The sequence below is a fragment of the Prosopis cineraria genome, unplaced genomic scaffold (assembly GCF_029017545.1).
Source record: "Prosopis cineraria cultivar Desert tree isolate PC_DT_omini unplaced genomic scaffold, ASM2901754v1 PC2, whole genome shotgun sequence".
NCBI classification, from domain to species: Eukaryota; Viridiplantae; Streptophyta; class Magnoliopsida; order Fabales; family Fabaceae; genus Prosopis; species Prosopis cineraria.
The window spans coordinates 1,685,817-1,708,188 of NW_026555333.1; the positions used below are offsets into that span (position 1 = coordinate 1,685,817).

The following is a 22,372-nucleotide window of genomic DNA, read 5'->3' on the forward strand; positions in this document are numbered from 1 at the left end:
TATATTTGATATGGACTCATTTGATATTTACTTAAAAAACAAAGACAAAATAATAGAAGATTAATTAAAAAAACAAAGACAAAAGCAAGTTAAATTGTTCTATGATGAAACAGTCAAAATCATATTCACATCTTCAGGTCAGAGGCTTCCGAAAGTTATATTTCCTCCTCTGAACAGGTATCGACAGAGCGGCGTTGCCGCAGTAAATGTACAACCAACGTTGCATGGCACTGACCTGCTACCGTACTAGTATGCTACCAACAAATCTAGACTGTAAATTTGATCTGACTTGGCGATAAAGATCTCCATATCAGGACTGACTCAAAGTAGCTTCATTTGATTGATCTGGTGAACCCGAAGCTTCCACTAAATACAAGCGACAACATGGTGTTCCGTCATCTGGATGAGTTTGTACCGACCTAGGCACATTAAGAAGCTTGTTGAAGAGATTTAATGGATCATTCAATAGTCCAAAATGGGCATCTGGGTCACCTATTTGCGAAAGTTTTACGTGGGCGAAGCCGATGGATGGCAAGAGATGGTCGGGCCAATCGCTGTAAAAATGGAAGGTGGAGCTGGATAGCATAGTTGATGGTTTGTTCATGAAGTCTGCTAAGAGCACTGTGTGGGTTAGCGCGCATTTTTCAGCTATGATCCTCAGCACTTGCATGGCGTGGAGTTGAGTTAGGTAGTAGAGGATACCTTCTAGAATCCACACCGTTCTCTTCTCCGGCAAGAAACCTGAAATTTTAAGTTTCTCCAGCCAGTTATCTTCTCTGATGTCGGCCGCTACTCTAGTTAAGGATTTTGCTCTGCACATAATCTGTTGCTGCTGCGGGTCATCGTCCTTCGCGGATTCCTCTGCCGCTCGCAAAATGGTGGCTTTCACCTGTAAGACTTCAGGAAAATCAACTTCAAATACATCACTGTCTTTTAAGCAACTCAAACGATAGGCCCTCGTGTCCATTCCTACTCAAAAGTTGCACAAGATCTCATCAGTTTGGATCATTTCTGCGCTGCAAGATTATGATTCTGAAATCTTCACAAAATTAAAATATAGGATTTCTAGCCATTGTAAGAACTAAGGAAAATCAACTTCAAGTACAACATCTTTTAAGCAAATGACAGACCAACTTTAGGCCCTCGTGTCCATTCCTACTTAAAAACTGCACATGATAATCAGTTCGTATATTTTTTGCGTCACAAAGCTGTGACTGTAAAAATCTACACAGAATTCAAATCCAGGATTTTTAGCCACTCTGCTCGGACTCCAATTGCCGAAGTTCAGCTTGAGGTGCAGCTGTAACATCATTTCGGCCACAGGCCCGAGCAGATTCTCTTCCGTTGTCCCCTTTGATTCCCCCCGGTTAGTGGCGGAGGGGAATTTGAAAGCCTATGTAATTATTCGACGGACGCACATGGTTGTTACTTGATATACTCTTTGTGCACTATTGGCCGTGGTCCAAAAATGTCCAAATCGTTCTTGTCTGCTGATGATCCCAGCGCGCGGGTTCATCAAAATCTTCAATAATATTTCAGGCTTAAAAAATCATCAAGAAGAGTTGCCAAGTATAATTGTATTTTAAAATGATCTTGCAGACATGGTATCCACAGAACGTCTCAGTTTTACACCAAACATCTTCAGAACCTAGGCTCTCTATTGCTTCTTGCGTACCATCCCCTGTAAAGCAGGGATCTTCCCATATTCTGAGGCGAGTGAATGACGCACCCACTTCGTTTTTTTCTTTAACCTTTTAGGTTCATTAATTGACAAACATGATGAACGGTTCTTTTATTTTTAGTGATATATATATATATATATATATATAAGACAAGTTTAAAATGATTACAGTGGAGTCGTTACGAACCTGCGCCAAGAAGAACAACCTGAGCTTCTCTGCCATTGGGGGAATTAAGAGCAAGCTCGAGTCTGGAATCGAACCAGAGTGTTCGAACGGCAAGAATGACTCCAGAAATCTCACGTGCATTATTGAGGTGGTCTTTCTTGATCTTGTCATGGAGGTTTCTCAAGTAAGTCTCTCCTGCCAGTAACTCCGCCAGCGGATCACGGACGACGTGCTTCCACAGAGCCCTTCCTGCCGCCGTTTGACAAGCTGACCTCTGAAGGAAATCCCACTCCTTCTCAATCGTGGCGTGCACTTGTCGAACGGCGTCGTTCTGCAACAACTCCGGCAGCTTCAGCTCCGGCCACGTGGGGTCCTGAGGCAACCCATTTACTTGATCCGTCATGACTCACCGCGGGGGATCAAGAGGTTGTTGATGAGGATAATGCATTGTATTTATAAGGAGAGGTGAAAAGAGATAAGAAAAGAGAACCACACACAGCCTACGCTTGAGAACAAGCCTTAATCCGTTAGTCGTATCTAGCTTCCTGGCCTTAATGAAAGCCGAGGTAACGGTGCAGTCCACGACTACCACTACTACAATAACTAATGCTGCCCCTTTTCCTTTCCCCATTCCTGTCTCTGGCTGTCTGTCTATTTATTTTTGGAGTACCCATTATTATTATTATTATTTTATTATAACAACAGCAAGCACTAACTACGTGAGATTGAACAAATAATTTTTCACTTGCAAGAGAGAGCTTACATGTTGTATCCTGTATTTTAATTTGTCCACGTCCAACTAGAAACTTTAATAGTCAATCAATACAGAAGGTAGAAGCTCTGTTAACAATGTTTCTAGAACTTGAATTCTGGCTTCTAATTAAATTGATATAACTCTTATATCAATTCAACCAAATGCCAAATGGAATTTTCATATCTATTTTCTGGTGGAAAAAAAAAGTGACATTCTATTGCTCCCATGATTGCTGCGTATTTATTTATTTTTTAAACTTGATGTGGACGGTTCAACCCCAAACATGGGCTATTGCTAACCAGCTAGTACGGTACATTATCAGCTTCCACGTACTCATTTGTTTCTTTTTCCCCGTGACATTGGAAGATCTTTGATGTTCATTATCATCCTGATGAGATTTAAACCATTCATATTACATTAGAAGAATCACCTTTATTATCACCCTAATAAAATTTGGACCGTTCAGGTAATTTAATATGAACAATCCATATTTAAAATTTTTAATTTATATTATTTTATATTTATTAAAATAAAATATAGAAATTATAAAAAAATATAATAAATCTGTTTATCACCAATTGAATAGTTCATATTTAGCTCAGATTGTTCAAATTTAATATTAAACATTTTTATAATTTTATAAATTAATTTTCCAAATTTAAGTTTAAATTAAAATTTTTAACTTACAATTCTCTTAAAAAATGTATTTTTTTAAAAAAGTATCCATCATGGTATCATTATTTTTAATATTTATTTATTAAAATAAAAAATTATGAAAAATTTAATATTAAATCCACTAATCTAGACTATTCAAAATATATTTATTTAGTTGATTTATAAAAACTATAAAAAATTTAATATTTAATTACACAAATCAGATTGAATTTGCACTATCTTGATTAATGATAAATTATTTATTAAAAAAATTATAAATTTTTATTTTAATAAATATAGATATAACTTTAAATTTTAAATTTTAAATTTGAACCGTTGAAATCTCATCGGGGGCGAGCGGGCAAGAAAGACAGCCTAGACATTACACTTGTGAGTTAGCAACCATTTTAAGGCGATTTTTCTCACAAAGAAAAGTTAAAAAGAGGTTATTATATCTTCCAGCCAAACGGGATAAAAGTTGTTAGATTAAAATCTGATGTGCAAAATTTTATCTATTATTTATTTTAAAATATATAATTTTATCTTCTAACTGTTAATTAAAAAATATGATAATTAAAAAAATGAGAGTATCAATTATTGAAGTTTAATTCTAGACATAAAAATAATTTAATGGAACTCAATCGGAGCATGGAACCAATTTTAGTACTCATCATATAAATGAGTATCAAGAACTTATCATTTCTGAACTTTTTAGATCTAATTTTTATAGTCTAGACAATTTTTTGATAGGTATTTTTTAAGTAAAAATTAGTTTTTTTGAAAAATTAATAGTTACTCCCCCCGTTCGAAAATGTAAGGCATTTTTTAAAGAGTTGAATGTTAAAAAATATAAGGCATTTTTAATCTTTTGAGATGTGATCATTGCCTTTTTTTTCAAAAATAACCCTATTGATAAATGACTTTATATTTATTGTAGGGTATTTGACAGGGATAAATATAAAAAAATAAAGTTAATTTAAAAGTAGATAACTACTTCATTAGGGGGTGAGATTCGATTAAAAATATCTTATATTTTTTAATAGAGTGAGTAAAAGATTGTCTTTATTTTAGATTTTGTGTCCATGAAAATAATTTTTTAAAAAAAATAAAAGTAAAAGGTTGTAAATCTAGACCATTTAGATTAGATTTGAATGGTTTAGAAGCATTAAACTCTTAATATTTATCTATAGAATAAAATGCATGAAGTTCTCTGAACTTTAAAACAGTTACATATGACCCTTCCTCATCTTTAAGTGTTTAAAATTAATCTTCTAATTTTAATTTTATTTTTCAAAGCTTGTTCTAATAATTGTGTTATTTTTTCATAATGGTTAAAATATTATTTAACTAAAAAATATTATTAAAAAAATATTATATTGTAAAATTATTTATAATCAATTTATTATATTATTTGAATAATTGAGGCATTAATAGAAAAAATGTTATTATTACTGTATAAAATTTTAAATATTTATGGTTATATTAGTTGTATCAATTTTTTGGTTATCAATGGTGTATAGTCTTATTGTTTTAAAGGATAAATTTTTATTTATATTTTCAAGTTAGATTAATATAATACATATAGCTAATATTTTTAAAATTTAAAATATTACCAGGTTAAATTAATTTATCCTTTAATACAAGTAAAGTATGCACCATTAATATCAAAAATTTGGATAAAACTAATAGTAAATATTTAAAATTTTGTATGGTGATAATAATATTTTTTTGCCTATCCATGCCTCAATTATTCAAAAAAATATAAAAAATTGATTAGCCGTAATTTTATAATATAATATAATATCTTGTTTAATAATATATTTTTAATTAAATGATATTTTAACTCTTATGAAAAAATAATATAATTAATAGAAAGGAGTTTTGAAAAATAAAATTAAGTATTAAGGGATTAATTTTAAATACTTAAAGGTAAGAAAGTTACATACAATTGCTTTAAAATTTAGTACAGTTTCATGCACTTTAACATATCTGTACAATGAACACTAAAACTAATTTCAGATCTTCCGCTTTGCCCGGCTTAGAGCAGCATGGGACAAGTTGGGCGTCCATATGGTTGAAAACCAGAAGCAGACGGAAAAACCAAGAAATATGCATCCAATCGAAAAACCTTCAAGAGGATATTACCCCATCCTTATGCCTTATGCTCTTCTCTTGCTACCCCAATCCCAACTCATTTGTTTGTTTTAATGGACAAGGTTACCTTCTATTTGGACTAATCTTTCTTGAGGATGGATATAAGAGTTAGATATTCAACACCGGATCAAATTATTAAAAGAATGAGAGCACTTGTACTCGCAATAACTTTGAGCTCGCCAGACTATGCAATATTTTATGTCGCGTGTTTTCATCTTCCTTTCATTGTATTTGTGTATTACCATTAATTGTTTTATAAAAATAAATTATTTAGAAAAAATTATTACCATAAATTGTTTTAAGACGACAAATGTGAAATACAATTAAATAAAAATTACTCTATCCACAATCCAATTATCAATGATCATGATAGATCAAAGTCTTGTTTCACAGAAGATTGAACAATTCAAAATGTTGCGCAAAACTTTACATAAATAATTTTTTTCGGCGAGCACGACAAATAATTTTTTGCTACTATATGGACAAATCTTATGAGAATCCAACGATAAACCCCACCACTTGACGACACATTCCAATACACTTGAAGAGTTAAGCATCAAGTATTAATTATTGAGTATTAAGTATTATAAAAATAAGACGAAGTTGTCTTAAGACAACAAATGTAAAATATAACTTAATAAAATTAATAAAATATACTCGTTGTATAAAAAAAAAAAATGCTTGTTATAAACTCCATCCGTCACTCAATGTCCACGATAAATTAATATTTTTTTCACGGAAAATTGGACACTTTAAAAGGTCCAGTGAAACTTACTTAAAATAATTATTTTGGCGAACGCGTAAAATAATTTTTCTACCAACAAAATTAATGTTTGGCTGCTTTATAGACAAACCTTAGAATAATCCAACAATAAATACCACCACTTGATAACACAGTCCAATGTATGATGCATCAAATATTCTCCCGGTTTTTTTTTTTTTAAATGAAAAGTGAATCCATTAACAAAAACAACCGGAAAAAGCTTACAACACTTTCCTAAAAGCACCACAATCCGACAAATCTCTGTAACTAAACTTCCATCTTGTAGCTGCTGGAAAACCGAAAACTGCAGTGGCCGCTCTGTCATCAAATTCCACTGTCTTACTCAAACCTGAGACACACAATCTTTCACCGTTGCTTTGGGTAATCAAACCTTGGCCTCTGGGGAAGTCGGTGTCGACAATAGACGTACACCCTCCGTGCACGCTTGCAAGTTCTCTTGTTATAGCCTCCCTAGAACAACAGATAGATGGCGACGGAGATAGAGTGCTGTGGGACGCGATTCGCGCTGTACGTGTTGATAGTGATAGGGTTGGTGTGCTTTGCCGGACTGATGGCTGGTCTTACTCTCGGTCTCATGTCTTTGGGCCTCGTCGACCTTGAGGTTCTCATGAAGTCTGGTCGTCCTCAGGATCGTGCCCATGCTGGTACCCTCTCTGATTCTCTTTCGTTCTTTCCCCTCTTCCTCTTCTTAATCACTACCAATTTGTCATGTTTTTATTATATTTGATCAATTGTTTGTTATTTGGATGCTGATTTGGTTGGTAGATGGTAAATACTAAGGCTCGCTTGATTTGATTTCGGGCGCCTTACTGAGTTTCTGTTTCTTCTATTCTGAAGTTTCTTCACAGCGCCTGTGACTTGATATATGTAAAAGTTTAAATTTTTGGGGTTTTATGTGAATTCTTGCCGTCCTGAATTTGGGAACTGTAAATATCAGCACTTGTTGGATTGTAGACTTCCGAATTTGCGTTAATCGACATGTGATGAAGTCCGTCTTGTCTCTGAGACGTGGATAGTAAACATCCTAGTTTGGGAACTGAAATGAACTCAGTTTCCTTGTCTACTATACCTAGTATGTCAAGACAGTGGATTCACTTTGTGTATGTCTAGTTGTGATGTTTACAAGGTTTGGGACGTATGAGTCATTTAGAAAACAATTTGGGTGCACAATTCTTGCTTGATAAGTTGATATATTAAAACCTACTAAACCCCCACAATTTGGGCGCACAATTCTTGCTTGATAAGTTGATTTATTAAAACCTACTAAACCCCCTTTTTGCAAATTTCAAATTTCTGTTTTTGCAGCTAAAATTTTCCCAGTGGTAAAAAACCAGCATCTTTTGCTTTGCACGCTTTTGATTGGCAACTCTTTAGCAATGGAGGTAGTGTTAGGCTCTCATGGCTTTGGTGGAGCCATTTTGCTGTTTTTTTGGTATCTATCATGATTTGGTTGCTTACAAGTTGCAACAACCCATCTGCCGGTCTTGCTACAGGCTCTTCCTATCTTCTTAGATGCTCTTGTACCTCCATGGGCGGCAATCTTGTTATCAGTCACGCTCATCCTAATGTTTGGGGAGGTAAATTTAAATTGATGGAATAATTATACCAGCTGTTTGTTGAAAATGCATAGGACATTTCAAATTATTTGAAATATCTCAACTACATATTACTTCATCTCTATACTTAAGGAGGATGCATATTACATACGTTTAAATTCTATTTTTTATCTACTTATCATGTTAGTTAGTTAGTTCTCATATGTCATGATTTTTGTTTGTTTTTTTATGCTTTTCCATGCTTCTTCTATAAAAACAGGCATCCTATACATACACGCACACTTAATTATATTGGAAAGAAGTACTCATTGTTCAGGTGGTAACAAAGCCTAGTTCTAGCCAGCTATAAACTTCTGCACACCTTCACCGTTATATAGAAAAAAGTCTAAAGCCAGTGTACATTCAAACTGTTGCAACTAAATTGTGGCAATGGACCAAGAGTATGTTTCAATGATTCCCATCTATTTTTTCTTTTGAGCCACTGCTTCCAGTCAGTTTGAATCACCTTTTTTTTTTTGTGTTAAAAGTTTAGATCTCCATTATTTGCTCAAATGGTGTAATTTCCTTAGATGGCCCTTATCAATGCTTATGTATATTAGGGGGAGAGGGAAAATGGTGTTATTTGAATGCCAGCACTTAGGAACTAGCACCTAACGATTCTCAGTATGCCATATGGACTGCTGAAAACTCCATGGTGATGACATAGCCAGTAAATTCCATGGGTGAAGACATTGTTTTGATTATATGTATGATCAGTTAATCACAAGGCCAAGGAGCTTTGATGCCAATCAAATATGTTCTGATTCATGTTACAATTCACGAATTTACGAGCTGGCCTTAAAGCCCAGCAAGATCCACCAAAACATGGAGGAAGTGTCACCAAGTGCTTCAATTTTTGAAAACTCCGTGACTATGAATTGATATCTGTTTAAGATGCTGAGCACCATAAATATTAGGTGGAAGAGGGGGATAGCTTTGTGTGCCTTATGTCCCTTCAAATGATCAGGCGGCAGACATCCTGACTAGAGGACTGACCTAGAAACAATTAGTTTAATATTAAATCAGTTGTCCGTGAATGACATTTTTTCAGCCATCTTTAAGGGAAGTGTTAAAACCCTTTGGAAGATATGAATTATTTGAAATATATCACTATTTGTCATCCCCCCCCCCCCATATTTTAGGATAGGTAATACACAGATTTAAATTCTTTTCCTTTATTTTATTTACTTATCAAGTTAATTAGTTAGTTCGTTTATGTTATGATTTTTGTTTGTTTTTGTTATGCATTTGATTCCTTTTGTTGCATGACACTTTGGCCTGTTCCTCTTAAAGAGGATTTTGTGTACCTATGTAAATACAGACTCAATGCAAACTAAAAAGAAGTACTTTTCTATTCATACTTGTACCTTTTGCTTTGAAAGATTTTTTTTTTTTTCATGATTTGAGTATTTTTGCTTAAAATCCAATGTGATACTGCAGATAATGCCACAAGCTGTCTGTACTCGTTATGGCTTGACAGTTGGAGCAACAATGGCACCCTTTGTTCATGTTCTTCTTCTATTATTCTACCCCATTTCTTATCCAATCAGCAAGGTGGAAATTTATGATTTTGCATGTAATTACTGTGAATGCTGGAAGAAGCTGATATCTATTGGATATTCTTATAATTCCAGGTTCTTGATTGGATGCTCGGCAAGGGACATGCTGCCCTTTTAAGGAGGGCAGAGCTCAAGACTTTTGTAAACTTTCATGGGAATGAGGTTAGATATCAATGTTAAAGTTCTTGTTGATCAATAAATTCAGTGCCTTTGGAGTCATCTGTATGTTTTAGAAGGGCTTTCATATTTTTTTGATGTGAGGTTAAAACTTATGAGCCTTATGCTGTAATTCTTTTCATATAGCTTTGCCTAGTTCTCTGATGCACGAGGGTGTATTTATTTGTTTCCTCATCTAGGCTGGCAAAGGAGGAGATTTAACGCATGATGAGACAACAATCATAACTGGTGCTCTTGAGTTGACTGAAAAGACTGCAAAAGATGCCATGACTCCCATATCAAAGGCATTCTCCCTCGATCTGGATGCAACTCTAACTTTGTGGGTTTGTCAATTCTTTAATGTCCTCGACTCCTTTCCATTATGTTTGTGTCTCTTTATTGTCTTACCTTGTTCTCTCTTTCTGCATTGAAGGGAGACACTGAATGCAATAATGACCATGGGTCATAGTAGAGTTCCAGTTTATGCAGGAGATCCAACAAATATTATTGGACTTGTTCTGGTATTTTTCTTTCAACACCTAATGGGAAGTTTAGTTTGAGGTTTTGTCAGCTAGTGGAGTGGGATTGTGGATTGTTTATCAACGATAATTATTGATTTGCATTATTGTTCATCTGTTATGTTCTTGCTACCGTCTTGGATCCTGTCTGTGATCATTTCCTATTTCTAGCAATGGATTGTCTATTTATACCTCTCAGAATATCTTTTAAGACGGGAAAAAATTGAATTTCAGTGCAATACTCTGGCACCATCTGTTTGTTATTAATTCTTCCAGCTATTTATGTACTCAAGTAATTTTATGCTTTCCCTTGCTTGTGATATCCATTGAATCTAGCGGTTCCTCTGCTTTTGCTTGCAGGTTAAAAATCTTCTAATGGTTTATTCAAAAGATGCAGTTCCTCTAAGAAAAATGATTATTAGAAAAATTCCTCGGTAAACTCTTTTCCTACACATTAGATGAGATACATACCAATGAAACAAAATGAATATCTGTCAGATGACACTTTTTTTTACGGATGTGCTGGTTTGCTGCTGGTAGTCTGTACTCTGTAGTCATGATTTCCTCATCGTCCTGCAGTGTTGCTGACAACATGCCTCTATATGACATACTGAACGAATTTCAGAAGGGTCACAGCCATATAGCCGTTGTGTATAAGGACCTGAATGCTAAAAAAGAAGTTCCTAAAGAGAGTAAAGATGGGGAACAACTTGAATTTAAAGACAGCTGCAAGAACAAGGGGAAAAATGCATTGTTGGAGAAAGGTAGAATGGTACTTCGCTTTTTAATTTCATGTTATAACTTATGAATGATCTGCTCAATAGATATCTAGGGATTTACCTGGTTGACCTGACCTGTCAAATGTCAATTGTAATGAATATAGGTGCCAAATTGGAGATGACTGACAGTTCTGATGGAGGTCCACAGGTGAAGAAAAGCCCGCCAGCAACTCCTTCCTTTAAGAAGCGACATAAAGGTTGTTCATATTGCATCTTGGATGTGGAGAATGCTCCCCTGCCAACATTTCCAGCCAATGAAGTGGTTGTTGGTGTAATTACAATGGAGGATGTCATTGAAGAACTTCTCCAGGTTAGATGCTTTTCAAATATTTTATGGTAACCACTGTCGGTTTGGACATTGTCCTGTTTGCATGTTTTCGTGAATGTCTTTCTGGTGATAAGGATTCAACTGTGAATGTTACTGGCATGGTGAAAAAAAAAAAGAGAGAAAGAAATTGGCCGAACTTCCATTTGGCATTGCTACTACTGGAAATATTTTCCCAGTTTTCCGATGCATGTTTGTTAAAGATGCATTCTTTAGGACACTTTTTGTGGATAAAAAAAAAGTAATAAAAATTTAACTTCTGCAGAGTGCAGAATTACTTCCATTTTGTAGGTTCCAAAAATTGCTTGCGTAGGTTTATTGCCACTAAGCTATTAGCTTGATATCTTTCTATTGTAACTTCTGATTCCAACTTCATTTAATATTTGCTTGTTACAGGAGGAAATATTAGATGAAACTGATGAATATGTTAATATTCATAACAAGTAAGTAGATAACCTTGTCCTCTCTATCTAATTTTATTTTTGGTTGGTCATCGCTTAACGGGATTGCCTCGTTGGGTATTTAGAATGTTATACACCATTGGGTGGTACCATGATCTATATTGACTGATGAAAGAGTTTAATGATGCCAGGATAAAAGTGAACATGCAGGCTTCCAAGGAGAAGGCCCCTGATGCAAACATAATGCAGCCTTCTGTAAAGGGATCATCATTGTTATCAACTTCAAGCTCTGTCGGTATCACTGCCGATTCTCTCAACCCTCCTTTAGCAGTTTCAGGCTCACCTCATTGAGCCAGTACAGGACCCGCTTGCATGAGAATGAAATGTGAAATAGGGTTGGGTTAATAAGGCAGAGCAGGAGATTGTTACTTGTGAATGATATATAGTGAATCATGTTAGGTTATACAAAAAGGAATCGTAGAAGATGTATTTTGGTGGTGTATGTTATAAATTGAAAAAATAATGTATGTGTGGCAGATCCTGCAAGGGAGTTTGGTGTTCATATTTATTTCCTTAACACACACACACACACAGGGTCAAACGGCCGAGAAGTGAGTTTATTGTTTCTGTCCATTTTTTTGGGTCAAGGTTTCTGCCAGACATTAAATGTTAAAGATAATTGAAATCTAAACCTCTTATAAAAATCCAAGGGGTATGTGTAATCGAATCCCTTCTATCTTCTTAGCAGCTGTTTGGTTTGCCTTCATAATCAATTGGACTAAAGTACAAATTTGTCTTAAATGTTTTCAAGGAAGCACAATTGGTATCCTTATGTTTTTAAAGATACAATGTTATCTTGACATTTTTTAAAATAGCACAATTTTGCCTTGACTTGATGATTTGACTGCATTGATGGTTAACTTTTAATTTTGACGGTTAAATACTTAGGTGGCAAGTTAAGTGGAGGTTCATATTTGAAAGTGAGATTCATTTTTTTTTTTCAATTCTTTTTCTCCCATATGTCTTTCCTTCGTCTTTGATTTCTGTAGAATAATCCTTGAATAATCTCACAAACCCACATCTCAAGTCTCAAAATAAAACAATGTTGAATCAAACTAACCCTTTTCGAACGTGAGATGCTTGTTTCTGATCGTTCAATAAAGGAAGCAAATGTTGAAGAAGGAACAAATTGTCTAGGGAACGCAAAGGAGCCATGAAACATAATAATACCTAGCAATAAATCAGCCATGAATATATAAATAAAACTTTTGCTTCTATTAATATGCAATTTTTGCGGAAGAACAAACCAAATAAAAAGCATATAAAATCTAAAAAGAATGCCTAGCATAGAACATATACAATAATATCCAGCAAATTAAAGGCAAATTTCAACAAGAATTCTTACGTTTTCAATAATAACTTTCAATTAGTGATTCCCTTGCCACTTTTATGTTTCAATCAAAACCATTAAATCAAACAATAAAATCAATAAATCCATACTTAGAACCCAGAAACCCATAACCATTGATGCTTAATGTTGCTTGAGATCAACCCAAAAGCTCAAAATCGAAGGTTCCAAAACACACACAAACTTCAGTCGCCGTCTTCACATTGTTGTCGTCCTTATGAAATTGTTTCAGATCAAACCCAAAAACTATGAAGAGACGTGATTGTCAGTTCAGATCAAGTTGGCCAACACTATTGATTTTGTTAATTTGAAAACACCCTGTTGATTTCGTTAATTTTCAATTTAAATCAAGTTGCGACCCATTGACTAACTTTTCTCTAACGACAAGCTCATCCCTTTTCTTCTCATCTCCCTCCCACCCTCTTTACCAATCTCACCTTTTCATCCTCCTTGGCTTTACCTCAATGTAAGTCTAATGGGGTTCACAGATGAGTTCATAAAGTAGATGGAGCCCTGTTTCCAAGGAGTGGAAAAAAGGTTGATTATAAATCTTGATGAAGGTCATATGGTCAGCCATTATACTCTTTACCAATCTCACAAATCCAAAACCCTCTCATCTTCCTCAATATTTCAATTTGTTTTTAAATTTTATTTGTTATTTTTTAATTTTTATAATAACCACATCAAATGTGGTAAGTGATGTGATAAAGTATGCTGGTCAAATAACAAGAGTTAATGATCTATGCAGACTTTCTGTCACAGCAGGGCTAAATTGTGTGATTTTAAAAAATGTCAAGGTGATATTATGCCTTTAGAAATGTAAGGATATCAATTATGCTTTTTTGGAATCGTTTGGATAAATTTATACTTTAATCCTAATCAATTAATGAGGCTTACACCACATTTTTGGAGCAAATTATCTAAACGGCACAATATGTAGCCGATTAATGAGACTTAAACCACGTTTTGAATTAAGCTACCCCTGTCAGCTTTTGTTAATATATTATACTGTCAGAATAATAAATAATGTGTCAAAATTCCCTTCCTTGCCAAGGCTATACTTCCATGCATATTCAGAGTCCCCTTATCTGCCAATTATACTGTTGTATCTAATATTAATTTTTTTTTCATTAATTAAATATAAGTTAATAAATTTAATAATATTAAATATAACTTTATCAATACTTTAATTTTAAAAAGCAACATATTTTATAATAATTTATATAATTAAAATTAATTTTGAATAGTAAATATTTTTAATTTTATTAAAATCAATTTAAACAAATAATATTTAAATTGGTTGTGTTATAACATAATTAATTATAATTAAAATTAATAAATTATTTTTATAATTAATTATATTCAATTAAAATTCAATCAGGCTAATAGAGTAGAATGCAAAAGATTAAATTTAAGCAATTTTTTACATTCGGTGAGAAAAATATAAAAACCGTCACTATTTCCAAAAAGTCAAGGCAGAAACAGCGATGCCAATTCGTGCGAAACAAACGCCTTAATCGGGTAGCCCGCAACCCCGGTGTCCTCACACAGTTGAAAACACTGAGTCCTGCAAGACTCTGCTTCCTTCAACGGATCCACGCTCCCACGAACAGTGAAGACTATGATATCCCACCATCTTTTCACGTTGTGGAATCCTTTCTTTCCTTTTCCTTCTACTTCAGGATTTATAATACTCCGTTCTCAGCTATTCTAACTAGTTGTTTCGCTTCTTTCTTTTGTTGCTCTTTTCGTTTTGTCCCTTTCCGAGAACAGCCATTTCGCCTGCCGATGGGAACAAACCCTGTTGAATCTCATCTTAGTTATCTCATTCACCCAGCTGGGCACCCAATCTTTTGATTCGTTTAGTTCAATATAAATGGTTTCTGCATTCTGGCGCTCTCCCAATTTGCCTCTGTTGGGAGGAATCCCATGGATCTCGTTTCTCCCTTGAGTTCTGCTTAGTTTTATCGTGGTATTTCATTGCTCATCTGCATTTCTTATACGTTTTCTTGCTCGATTTGTATCGGTTAGAGTTGCTTTAAACAGCCAGTACTGTGATAGATTTCATAGATGGCTATAGCTCGTATGGTTCGCCAAAACAAACGTCCATTTGGGTTATGTGTAAAAATGACGGCAGTGACTCTGTTGGGCCTTTGCTTTATCTTTGTGTGGTCAGTTTTTACTTCTCCCTCCTCCACCGTAACCACCCAAAGGGAAAGCTTTGACGACATTGCTGAACCCGTATCTGCTAACGTGAGGGAAATGAATTCTGGGGTTCAAACAAAGAAGATAAAACCCGAAAAGCACGAGGAATCAAGCAAGGTAGGTGATTCGTTGAGAGATGAAATTCAGAAGGACGAGAAGAATAGGAAAAAGATGAATGAATCAGTTTCGGTGTCTGTTAAACACCGAGAACCTAAGGAAAGAAACAGGAAGGCGGGGACACATAACCCGAGAAAGGAACATAAAGAAAATAAAGAGAACCAGAATCAGGAATCTGGGAAATCAGATGGTAAAGAATCAGAGGAGGACAAGGAAGAAGAGCGGGATGATCAAGAAGTAGAAGCTGAAGAACAAGGAACAGATCGGGAAAGTGAAATGGATGTGGATACAGATGGTGGCAACCAGTTAATTGAGTCGGCTGATCAGGATTCTGAGGAGGTGGAGGATGGAACAGTGGAGTCAAAAAAACCAACCAAGAAGAAGATAAAAGGACCGTTGTTTGATCCAAGAGCCACTTATAAATGGAAATTATGTAGCACTAGAGGCAAGCATAACTACATTCCATGTATAGATATTGAAGTTAATTCTGGAAAGCTGCAGAGCTATCGTCATACAGAGAGAAGTTGCCCTAGAACGCCTCTAATGTGTTTGGTTCCTCTTCCTCATGAAGGATATGGCTCTCCCGTCCCATGGCCCGAAAGCAAGTCGAAGGTATATGAACAACTGAAAATGGTTAATGTTGATGGATAAAAATTTCACTAGTCTTTAGTCATATCTCATGATAAAATTTTGTCAGTGCAGATATTGTACAAGAATGTGGCACACCCAAAGTTAGCGGCATACATAAAAAAACATAATTGGTTGGTGGAGTCTGGAGAATATCTTACATTTCCCCAAAACCAGTCTGAACTTAAGGGCGGGATTCTCCATTATCTTGAGTCCATTGAAGAGGTAAGTTTTCTATTATGCTGCCCCTTGGATCGTCACCGTATGTTTGACATCTCGTTAAATACGCATAATCGTTAAAAAAGTTCATAACTTAAGTTACAAAGGGGGCCACGTGAACTTTAAACAAGCTATTCTTACCTAAGGTAGAGGAACATTGACAACCATGACTGCAGGGTAATTATATCTTGCAAAAAAATAAATTCAAGTGTACGTTAATGGCTTAACTAAATTGAAAGTTAGTCTGCTGTAAGGTTGAAAGTCAAAGAAACTAAATTGAAAGTTAGTCTGCTGTAAGGTTGAAAGTCAAAGAAACTTAACAGTTATAGTAAGTCCCTCCTTTGGCTATTGCATATAAAAATTATTTAATAAGTTGAAGAAGTAAAGGCCTGCATAAAGTAAGCTTTAACTTTTTTATATATGCTTTGATATAACATCATTTGTTTTAAAGCATAAGCTATCAGTATATTAATTTGCATCATACATATATTATTTGGCAGCAGCCAGCTACTGCTGCAATGGTTGAATTATTATAGGTATGCAGTCCTATCCATTAGAGTGTCGCATATATACCTTTGTTGTGCCCTGTAAGACCCCTTGCAACCAACTTCCTTGATCTCCTTTGCAGTTGATCTAACCATGACATTGAAAAACAAAACTAAATGTCATCCATGTATTGCTGTTGACAAGCACATTCATACGCATCTGGGTTACATTGACAATAAATTATTGAATAATTTGTGATCTTCTCTTCTAAAACAAATGTCTGTAATTCTGGCTTTATTTGCATGGCAGTAAATTGTTATCTTATTATTCTAGAGTTGCATTTTAGTGATGATTTCATTTTTATTTGTAGTGGTTAAGGTTTGGGCTTTCACTCTTGGTTATTGGTATCATGGTTGTCAATAATTTGATTGTTTTTTTTCTTTTGTTTTTTTTTTTTTTGGTATTTGATAGATGGTACCGGACATTGAGTGGGGGAAAAATGTTCATGTTGTCCTGGACATTGGTTGTACAGATCTGAGTTTTGGAGGTGCTCTCCTTGATAAGGAGGTTTTGACGTTATCACTAGGCTTAAAGGACGATCTGGTGGATCTAGCCCAGGTGGCCCTAGAGCGTGGTTTTCCTGCAGTGGTGACCCCTTTTGGTAGAAGGAGGCTTCCTTTTCCTGGTAATGTCTTTGATGCTATACATTGTGGGGGTTGCGGCATATCGTGGCATTCCAATGGTTTGTGTCCGACTTTTCTTGTATTTATTTGCAGAAAATATTATATGTGTATGTTATAGCTGATTTTCTTTCCTCTTTTTTAGGGGGTAGGCTTCTTTTAGAGATGAATCGGATACTAAGGCCTGGTGGATACTTTCTTCTGTCTACTAAGCACAACAGTATTGAAGAGGAAGAAGGTCTGCCCCATTCCAGAATGAAAATGGGCTTACATGTGAAATTTTGAAAGCTAACATATTTTTCTTTTTTCTACAAAGGCACTGTTTTGTTCTTGTGATCTCTTATAGAAGACCATCATTTTGGTTCATTATTTTCAGTTTCCAAATTTAACCATTTGACTCTTTAATTTTATGTGCAGAGTTACTTTATTTTAATTTGCTTTCATTTAATCCTTCTATGCAATGAAATTGTGGGAAAGAGTAATTGAGCGTAGGTTGAGATTGAAAATTGATATTTTTGAGAATTAGTTTGGCTTCATGCTAGGTAGGGCGACTACAGAAACAATTTATCTATTAAGGGGATTAATGAAAAAGTATCGATGCAAAGGTAAAAATTTATATATGGTTTTCATTGATTTGAAAAAAACTTATAATTGTGTATCGAGAAATGTACTTTAGAAAGTTTTGAAAAAGAAGGGTGTCCGAGTTGCCTATATTAGAGCTTTATAAGATATGTATGAGGGGGCAATAATTAGTATAAGAATGTCTTGCGTTGAAACAAAAGATTTTTTTTATAAAGATTGGATTGCATCAAGGATCATCTTTGAGTCCTTATTTGTTTGATTTAGACTTGAATGTTCTAACTGGGCATATTCAAGAGGGAATCTCCAAATGTATGCTTTTCGTAGATGATATAGTTTTTATTGCGGAGACAAAAGAAGAGATTAATGGTAAATTTGAGTTATGGAGGAGGATGTTGGAGTCAAAGGTTTCCACCTGAGTAGGAGTAAGACGGAATATTTACATTGGAATTTTAATAAGAGGTCAGTGAGTAGTAATTTGGCAGTGAAATTGAGTGATCAGATTATACCTTAAGTGGAAAAGTTTAGATATTTGAAAGTTATTATTAAATATAATGGGAAAATTAATGGAGATATTGCACATAAGATACAAGTTGGGTGATTTAATTAGAGAAAGGTTAAAGGAGTTATTTATGATCGTGAGATACCTAATCCTAATAAATTTAAAGAGAAATTTTATTGAATTGCTATACGATCAGCAATATTATATGATAATGGATGTTGGGTTTTAACGGGACAGTAAGAGCATAAAGTTGGAGTAGTAGAAATGAAAATGTTAAAATGGATGTGTGGACATACACGTAAAGACAAAATCTGAAATGAGCACATACGAGAAAAATTAGGCATTACACCTATTAAAGGAAAAATGATAGAAAATCGTTTGAGAGGGTTTAGACATGTTTAAAGAAGACCATGGGAAGCACCTGTGAGGAGAGTGGAGCAAATAACTTTGAGCCCTGTTAAAAGGAGTAGAAGAAGGTTAAAGAGAACAATTTTAGAAGTTGTTGATCGAGACCTTTTAATTAATAATATTTCTAAAAGCTTGATAAATGATAGAGCATACTGACGTCATGTAATTTATGTAGTTGACTCCATCTAATAGGATAAGGTTTCTTGTTGTTGTTAATCTTTCTGTACATTGATGAAGTGTATGATTATCTTATCTAAAGCATTGAGGGATACAACAGAAAGAAATTGAGATGGCATGCATATTTTGAGTACCAAAACAGTAGTTTTCTTCTTTTTATTCTTTATGTGCCTTTTTTTTCTGAATAAAATATATGCGCAGATTTTCTTGGAAGAAAAATTCTGTGGTAATGGTACTCCCATTTTGTGTGTTTTGCTTTTCTTTTTATTCTCACACATCTTATTTTCCCTTCCTTGAACAAAACTCAAGATTCACCAGCTTATCATCTGCAGGTTCTGACGTGATGCAATAGTATATACCCTGCTGATATTCTTTGTAGGAATGCAGTTAGCTTCCACCCTTTGTATATAATAATAGGTCTTAGATGCATATTGCATTTTCAAAAGGAAATATTGAAACGCATCAAGGGATTGATGAATGCTTCGTGTTGATTTTAACCTCATCCTTCTTCTTTGCTTTGCAATGCATTAGAAGTGATAAGGACTCTTGTCTATTCCAGGATTGACAAAATTGATGGCATCTATTTGTTGGAATGTTCTGGCTCATAAAAGTGATGATGTTGGTGAAGTTGGCGTTAGAGTATATCAGAAGCCTGAAGCAAATGACATATACGAATTGAGGAGGAAAAAGATCCCCCAACTTTGCAAAGAAAATGAAAATCCTGATGCAGCCTGGTATGCTGCTGTGATGTTATTTTGCAGAATTATTCCCCCAATAATACAATAATATGAATTGGCGCTTTAGTTTGTACAGTATATGCCTGATCGTTTTCAGATGGAAAAGGTTATTTACCTTTAGACTGGGAACGTGGTTTTCATTGTTGCTGTGGGTAGCCAAGCGCTAGCCGCTCCTTAGATGAATGGCCAGGCCTGATTGTAATCAGCTTAAGCTTTCTTACTAATTGACGGTGTTTGTATATTCGTTGGAACAGGTATATTCCAATGAAGTCTTGTTTGCACTCAATTCCATCCGGGATTGAACAACATGGGGCAGAGTGGCCTGAGGAATGGCCCAAGAGGCTTGAATCTTATCCTGACTGGATGAACAATAAAGAAAAGATGGTCGCGGACACCAGCCACTGGAAAGCTGTGGTTAACAAGTCATATCTCAACGGAATGGGCATTGACTGGTCAAGTATCAGGAATGTAATGGACATGAAAGCCATCTATGGAGGGTAAGTCTTTGAGCTTAGACAACATGGGTGAGTGAGCGGTTGCATCAAAAAAATGTTTGTATACTTATATCTATATAGTACAGGCGACTTCTGCCTGTTGAAAGCAGAGATTTCCTATTTATGGTCGGAAATGTTTTGTAAAAATACAGATTGGCCGCAGCTCTCTCTGAGCAGAAGGTGTGGGTAATGAATGTAGTCCCTGTCCATGCACCAGATACACTGCCCATCATCTTTGAACGTGGCTTTGTTGGCATCTATCATGATTGGTGCGAGTCATTTGGCACTTATCCAAGAACATATGATCTTTTGCATGCTGACCACTTGTTCTCACGCCTCAAGAACAGGTGAAAAAGTGGACACTTTCTTACAACCTTGTTTATGTCTTGTCCTTGAATTTCAAGACTTTTGAGAATCATGATTCATGCTTTGGCTTGTTTGACATGTTATTCTGCAGGTGTAAGCAGCCAGTATCCATTATTATTGAGATGGACCGTATATTACGGCCTGGAGGTTGGATGATCATGCGTGACAAAGTTGAAATTCTAAATCCAATCGAAGATATATTAAGAAGCCTTCAATGGAAGATCGTTATGACTTTCGCTCAAGATAAGGAAGGAATCGTATGTGCCCAGAAAACATTGTGGAGGCCTTAATTCTTTCTTTATTTCCCATTTGCTTTTGCTAGAGCGCCAGCGAATGCAACTATATGATATTAAGGAATTTTGATCCTTAATCTTGTGTGAAAGTTGACTTTTTTTGTTCCTCCTTGTGGCTGTTATTTGATGTCCAGCCAGCATTGTATATTAGATGAGGATGAGCAACTTTCTTTGTTTGTGAGTCATAAAGTCATAGCATATTTTTTTTAAAAAAAAAAAAACACAACACTCTTGTTTACTAGTTTCAATTTATTTATTGCGTGCAATGCAATTATTTTTACTTATTTTATTTCAATTCTTTGCGAAGTTTGAGATTTCATTTGTGACGAAACCAGGAAATGATGTTCGTGTCCGCATGCATGCTGTATACCCAGACAATGTTATTATTACCATCAAATAAACAAAACCAAAATTGACATGGGTGTGATAGTCTACTCATGTACTTTTTTTTATTTTTAAAATATTTGTGGTATTAAATTGATTTTTGCATTGCAGATTTAAATTCTTTGAAGTTGAGATTTGTAAATTTCAGTGAAGTTTCCCTATTTTAATATTTTTTTTATTGTTTTATTATTTTTTTATAAAAGATAAAATATTCCCTCCCTTTCTTTAAAAGGCAAATTTCATAGGACTTCTCATATTTTAATTTCAAAGGATTTAAGTCCATTGCAGTACATGTATGAATGAGCATGCCTAAATTTATGGGCAACGTGTAAAAGTAAGAAAAGTAGAGTTAGTTGACAGTTCACCTTTATTTTTGGCCAACAATTCACATTGATTTAGCTTTCAGTATATTATTAGGTAAATAGATAAACATTAGATAGTACAAAAATATACGATATATAGTTAACACCAAAGGAATTTTTCATTCAGGAATATCTTTTTTTTGCCCAATTCATTCAAGAATATCGACTAGTCCATAAATGTACTACTTATTTATGAACGTCCAATAAATTATAAGCAAGTAAGCAACAAGGGTATAAAAAATTAAAAATTTATTCATACGCACAGTACATATGAATGATTAACTTTTAAAAATTTAATTATTGAATTTTATTTCATAGAAATATTAAACATCCATGTCACTATATCATTTAAAATGGATTTGGATTCTATGCATGTCGCTACTGCGTACTTACGTCAGGCGCATGTCAGGACGTGGGAAGAAAAGAGCTGTGGATGTCATCAAAAATGTTCGATTCATTTAAGCTATGACCCATCAATGAAACAACGAGTATTAATAGCAGTGGACGAAATGTATTACAGGAACCTGAACCCTCATTCCTCAACGAAGAATTGCCGAGAACTTGAATAATGATCGGAACCCCAAGCCAATGCTGCAATGGACGCGGGTACCTGTAGAACTGGATCGAGTTTCGAATTCCCTCGCTTTCTCGACATTCACATCTCGGTTGAGATTTGACTCTAAAATTTGAAACCATCTTCCCGTTGATTTGCTTCTCACTCCACCACGTCTTCGACGTTGAACCAAGACTCTCACCCTCGTCAAATGTAGAATGTTTCTCATCATCGATTAACTGTGATCGC

The 22,372-nt window shown here is 34.8% G+C and overlaps 3 protein-coding genes across 7 annotated transcripts; 2 read left to right on the forward strand and 1 right to left on the reverse strand.

Annotated features, from left to right (window-relative positions):
* Nucleotides 1-64: 64 nt before the first annotated feature.
* Nucleotides 65-2,420, reverse strand: LOC129303055 (uncharacterized). Of its 2 annotated transcripts, XM_054942059.1 has the most exons (3): nt 1,869-2,420; nt 703-969; nt 65-609 (listed from the first exon to the last, which is right to left on the reverse strand). In XM_054942059.1, the coding sequence occupies exons 1-3, from the start codon at nt 2,248-2,250 to the stop codon at nt 311-313; spliced, it is 948 nt and encodes a 315-aa protein (XP_054798034.1). In that variant the 5' UTR covers nt 2,251-2,420; the 3' UTR covers nt 65-310. The 2 variants fall into 2 exon arrangements, with proteins under 2 accessions (XP_054798034.1, XP_054798033.1); XM_054942058.1 differs by having other exon boundaries at nt 65-969; nt 1,869-2,410.
* A 4,010-nt stretch (nt 2,421-6,430) lies between these two features.
* Nucleotides 6,431-12,088, forward strand: LOC129303848 (DUF21 domain-containing protein At1g47330). Of its 2 annotated transcripts, XM_054943388.1 has the most exons (12): nt 6,431-6,837; nt 7,499-7,575; nt 7,687-7,770; nt 9,229-9,342; nt 9,423-9,509; nt 9,704-9,843; nt 9,937-10,024; nt 10,382-10,455; nt 10,601-10,785; nt 10,905-11,110; nt 11,522-11,568; nt 11,718-12,088. In XM_054943388.1, exons 1-12 carry the CDS (start codon nt 6,660-6,662, stop codon nt 11,875-11,877), a joined length of 1,440 nt encoding a protein of 479 aa, XP_054799363.1. In that variant the 5' UTR covers nt 6,431-6,659; the 3' UTR covers nt 11,878-12,088. The 2 variants fall into 2 exon arrangements, with proteins under 2 accessions (XP_054799363.1, XP_054799364.1); XM_054943389.1 differs by lacking the exon at nt 7,499-7,575 and having other exon boundaries at nt 6,698-6,837.
* Nucleotides 12,089-14,442: 2,354 nt separating this feature from the next.
* Nucleotides 14,443-21,108, forward strand: LOC129303169 (probable methyltransferase PMT28). 3 transcript variants are annotated; one of them, XM_054942282.1, is made up of 8 exons: nt 14,446-15,868; nt 15,959-16,108; nt 17,060-17,273; nt 17,414-17,506; nt 19,494-19,668; nt 19,926-20,168; nt 20,318-20,512; nt 20,623-21,108. In XM_054942282.1, the coding sequence occupies exons 1-8, from the start codon at nt 15,005-15,007 to the stop codon at nt 20,819-20,821; spliced, it is 2,133 nt and encodes a 710-aa protein (XP_054798257.1). In that variant the 5' UTR covers nt 14,446-15,004; the 3' UTR covers nt 20,822-21,108. The 3 variants fall into 3 exon arrangements, with proteins under 3 accessions (XP_054798258.1, XP_054798257.1, XP_054798256.1); XM_054942281.1 differs by having other exon boundaries at nt 14,447-15,868; nt 17,060-17,330; XM_054942283.1 differs by lacking the exon at nt 20,623-21,108 and having other exon boundaries at nt 14,443-15,868; nt 17,060-17,330; nt 19,926-20,195; nt 20,318-20,457.
* The last annotated feature ends 1,264 nt before the right edge of the window (nt 21,109-22,372 follow it).

What these genes read in the sequence shown, in the direction of transcription:
- LOC129303055 (XM_054942058.1), bottom strand. Translation starts at nt 2,250, where the DNA reads ATGACGGATCAAGTAAATGGGTTGCCTCAGGACCCCACGTGGCCGGAG. An exon ending in GGTTGTTCTTCTTGGCGCAG is followed by an intron (nt 970 to 1,868) that starts GTTCGTAACGAC and finishes ACTTTTGAGTAG; the next exon opens with GAATGGACACGAGGGCCTAT.
- LOC129303848 (XM_054943388.1), top strand. Translation starts at nt 6,660, where the DNA reads ATGGCGACGGAGATAGAGTGCTGTGGGACGCGATTCGCGCTGTACGTG. An exon ending in TCATCCTAATGTTTGGGGAG is followed by an intron (nt 7,771 to 9,228) that starts GTAAATTTAAAT and finishes GTGATACTGCAG; the next exon opens with ATAATGCCACAAGCTGTCTG. An exon ending in AAATGCATTGTTGGAGAAAG is followed by an intron (nt 10,786 to 10,904) that starts GTAGAATGGTAC and finishes TAATGAATATAG; the next exon opens with GTGCCAAATTGGAGATGACT.
- LOC129303169 (XM_054942281.1), top strand. Translation starts at nt 15,005, where the DNA reads ATGGCTATAGCTCGTATGGTTCGCCAAAACAAACGTCCATTTGGGTTA. An exon ending in CAGTATTGAAGAGGAAGAAG is followed by an intron (nt 17,507 to 19,493) that starts GTCTGCCCCATT and finishes TGTCTATTCCAG; the next exon opens with GATTGACAAAATTGATGGCA. An exon ending in ATGAAAGCCATCTATGGAGG is followed by an intron (nt 20,169 to 20,317) that starts GTAAGTCTTTGA and finishes GTAAAAATACAG; the next exon opens with ATTGGCCGCAGCTCTCTCTG.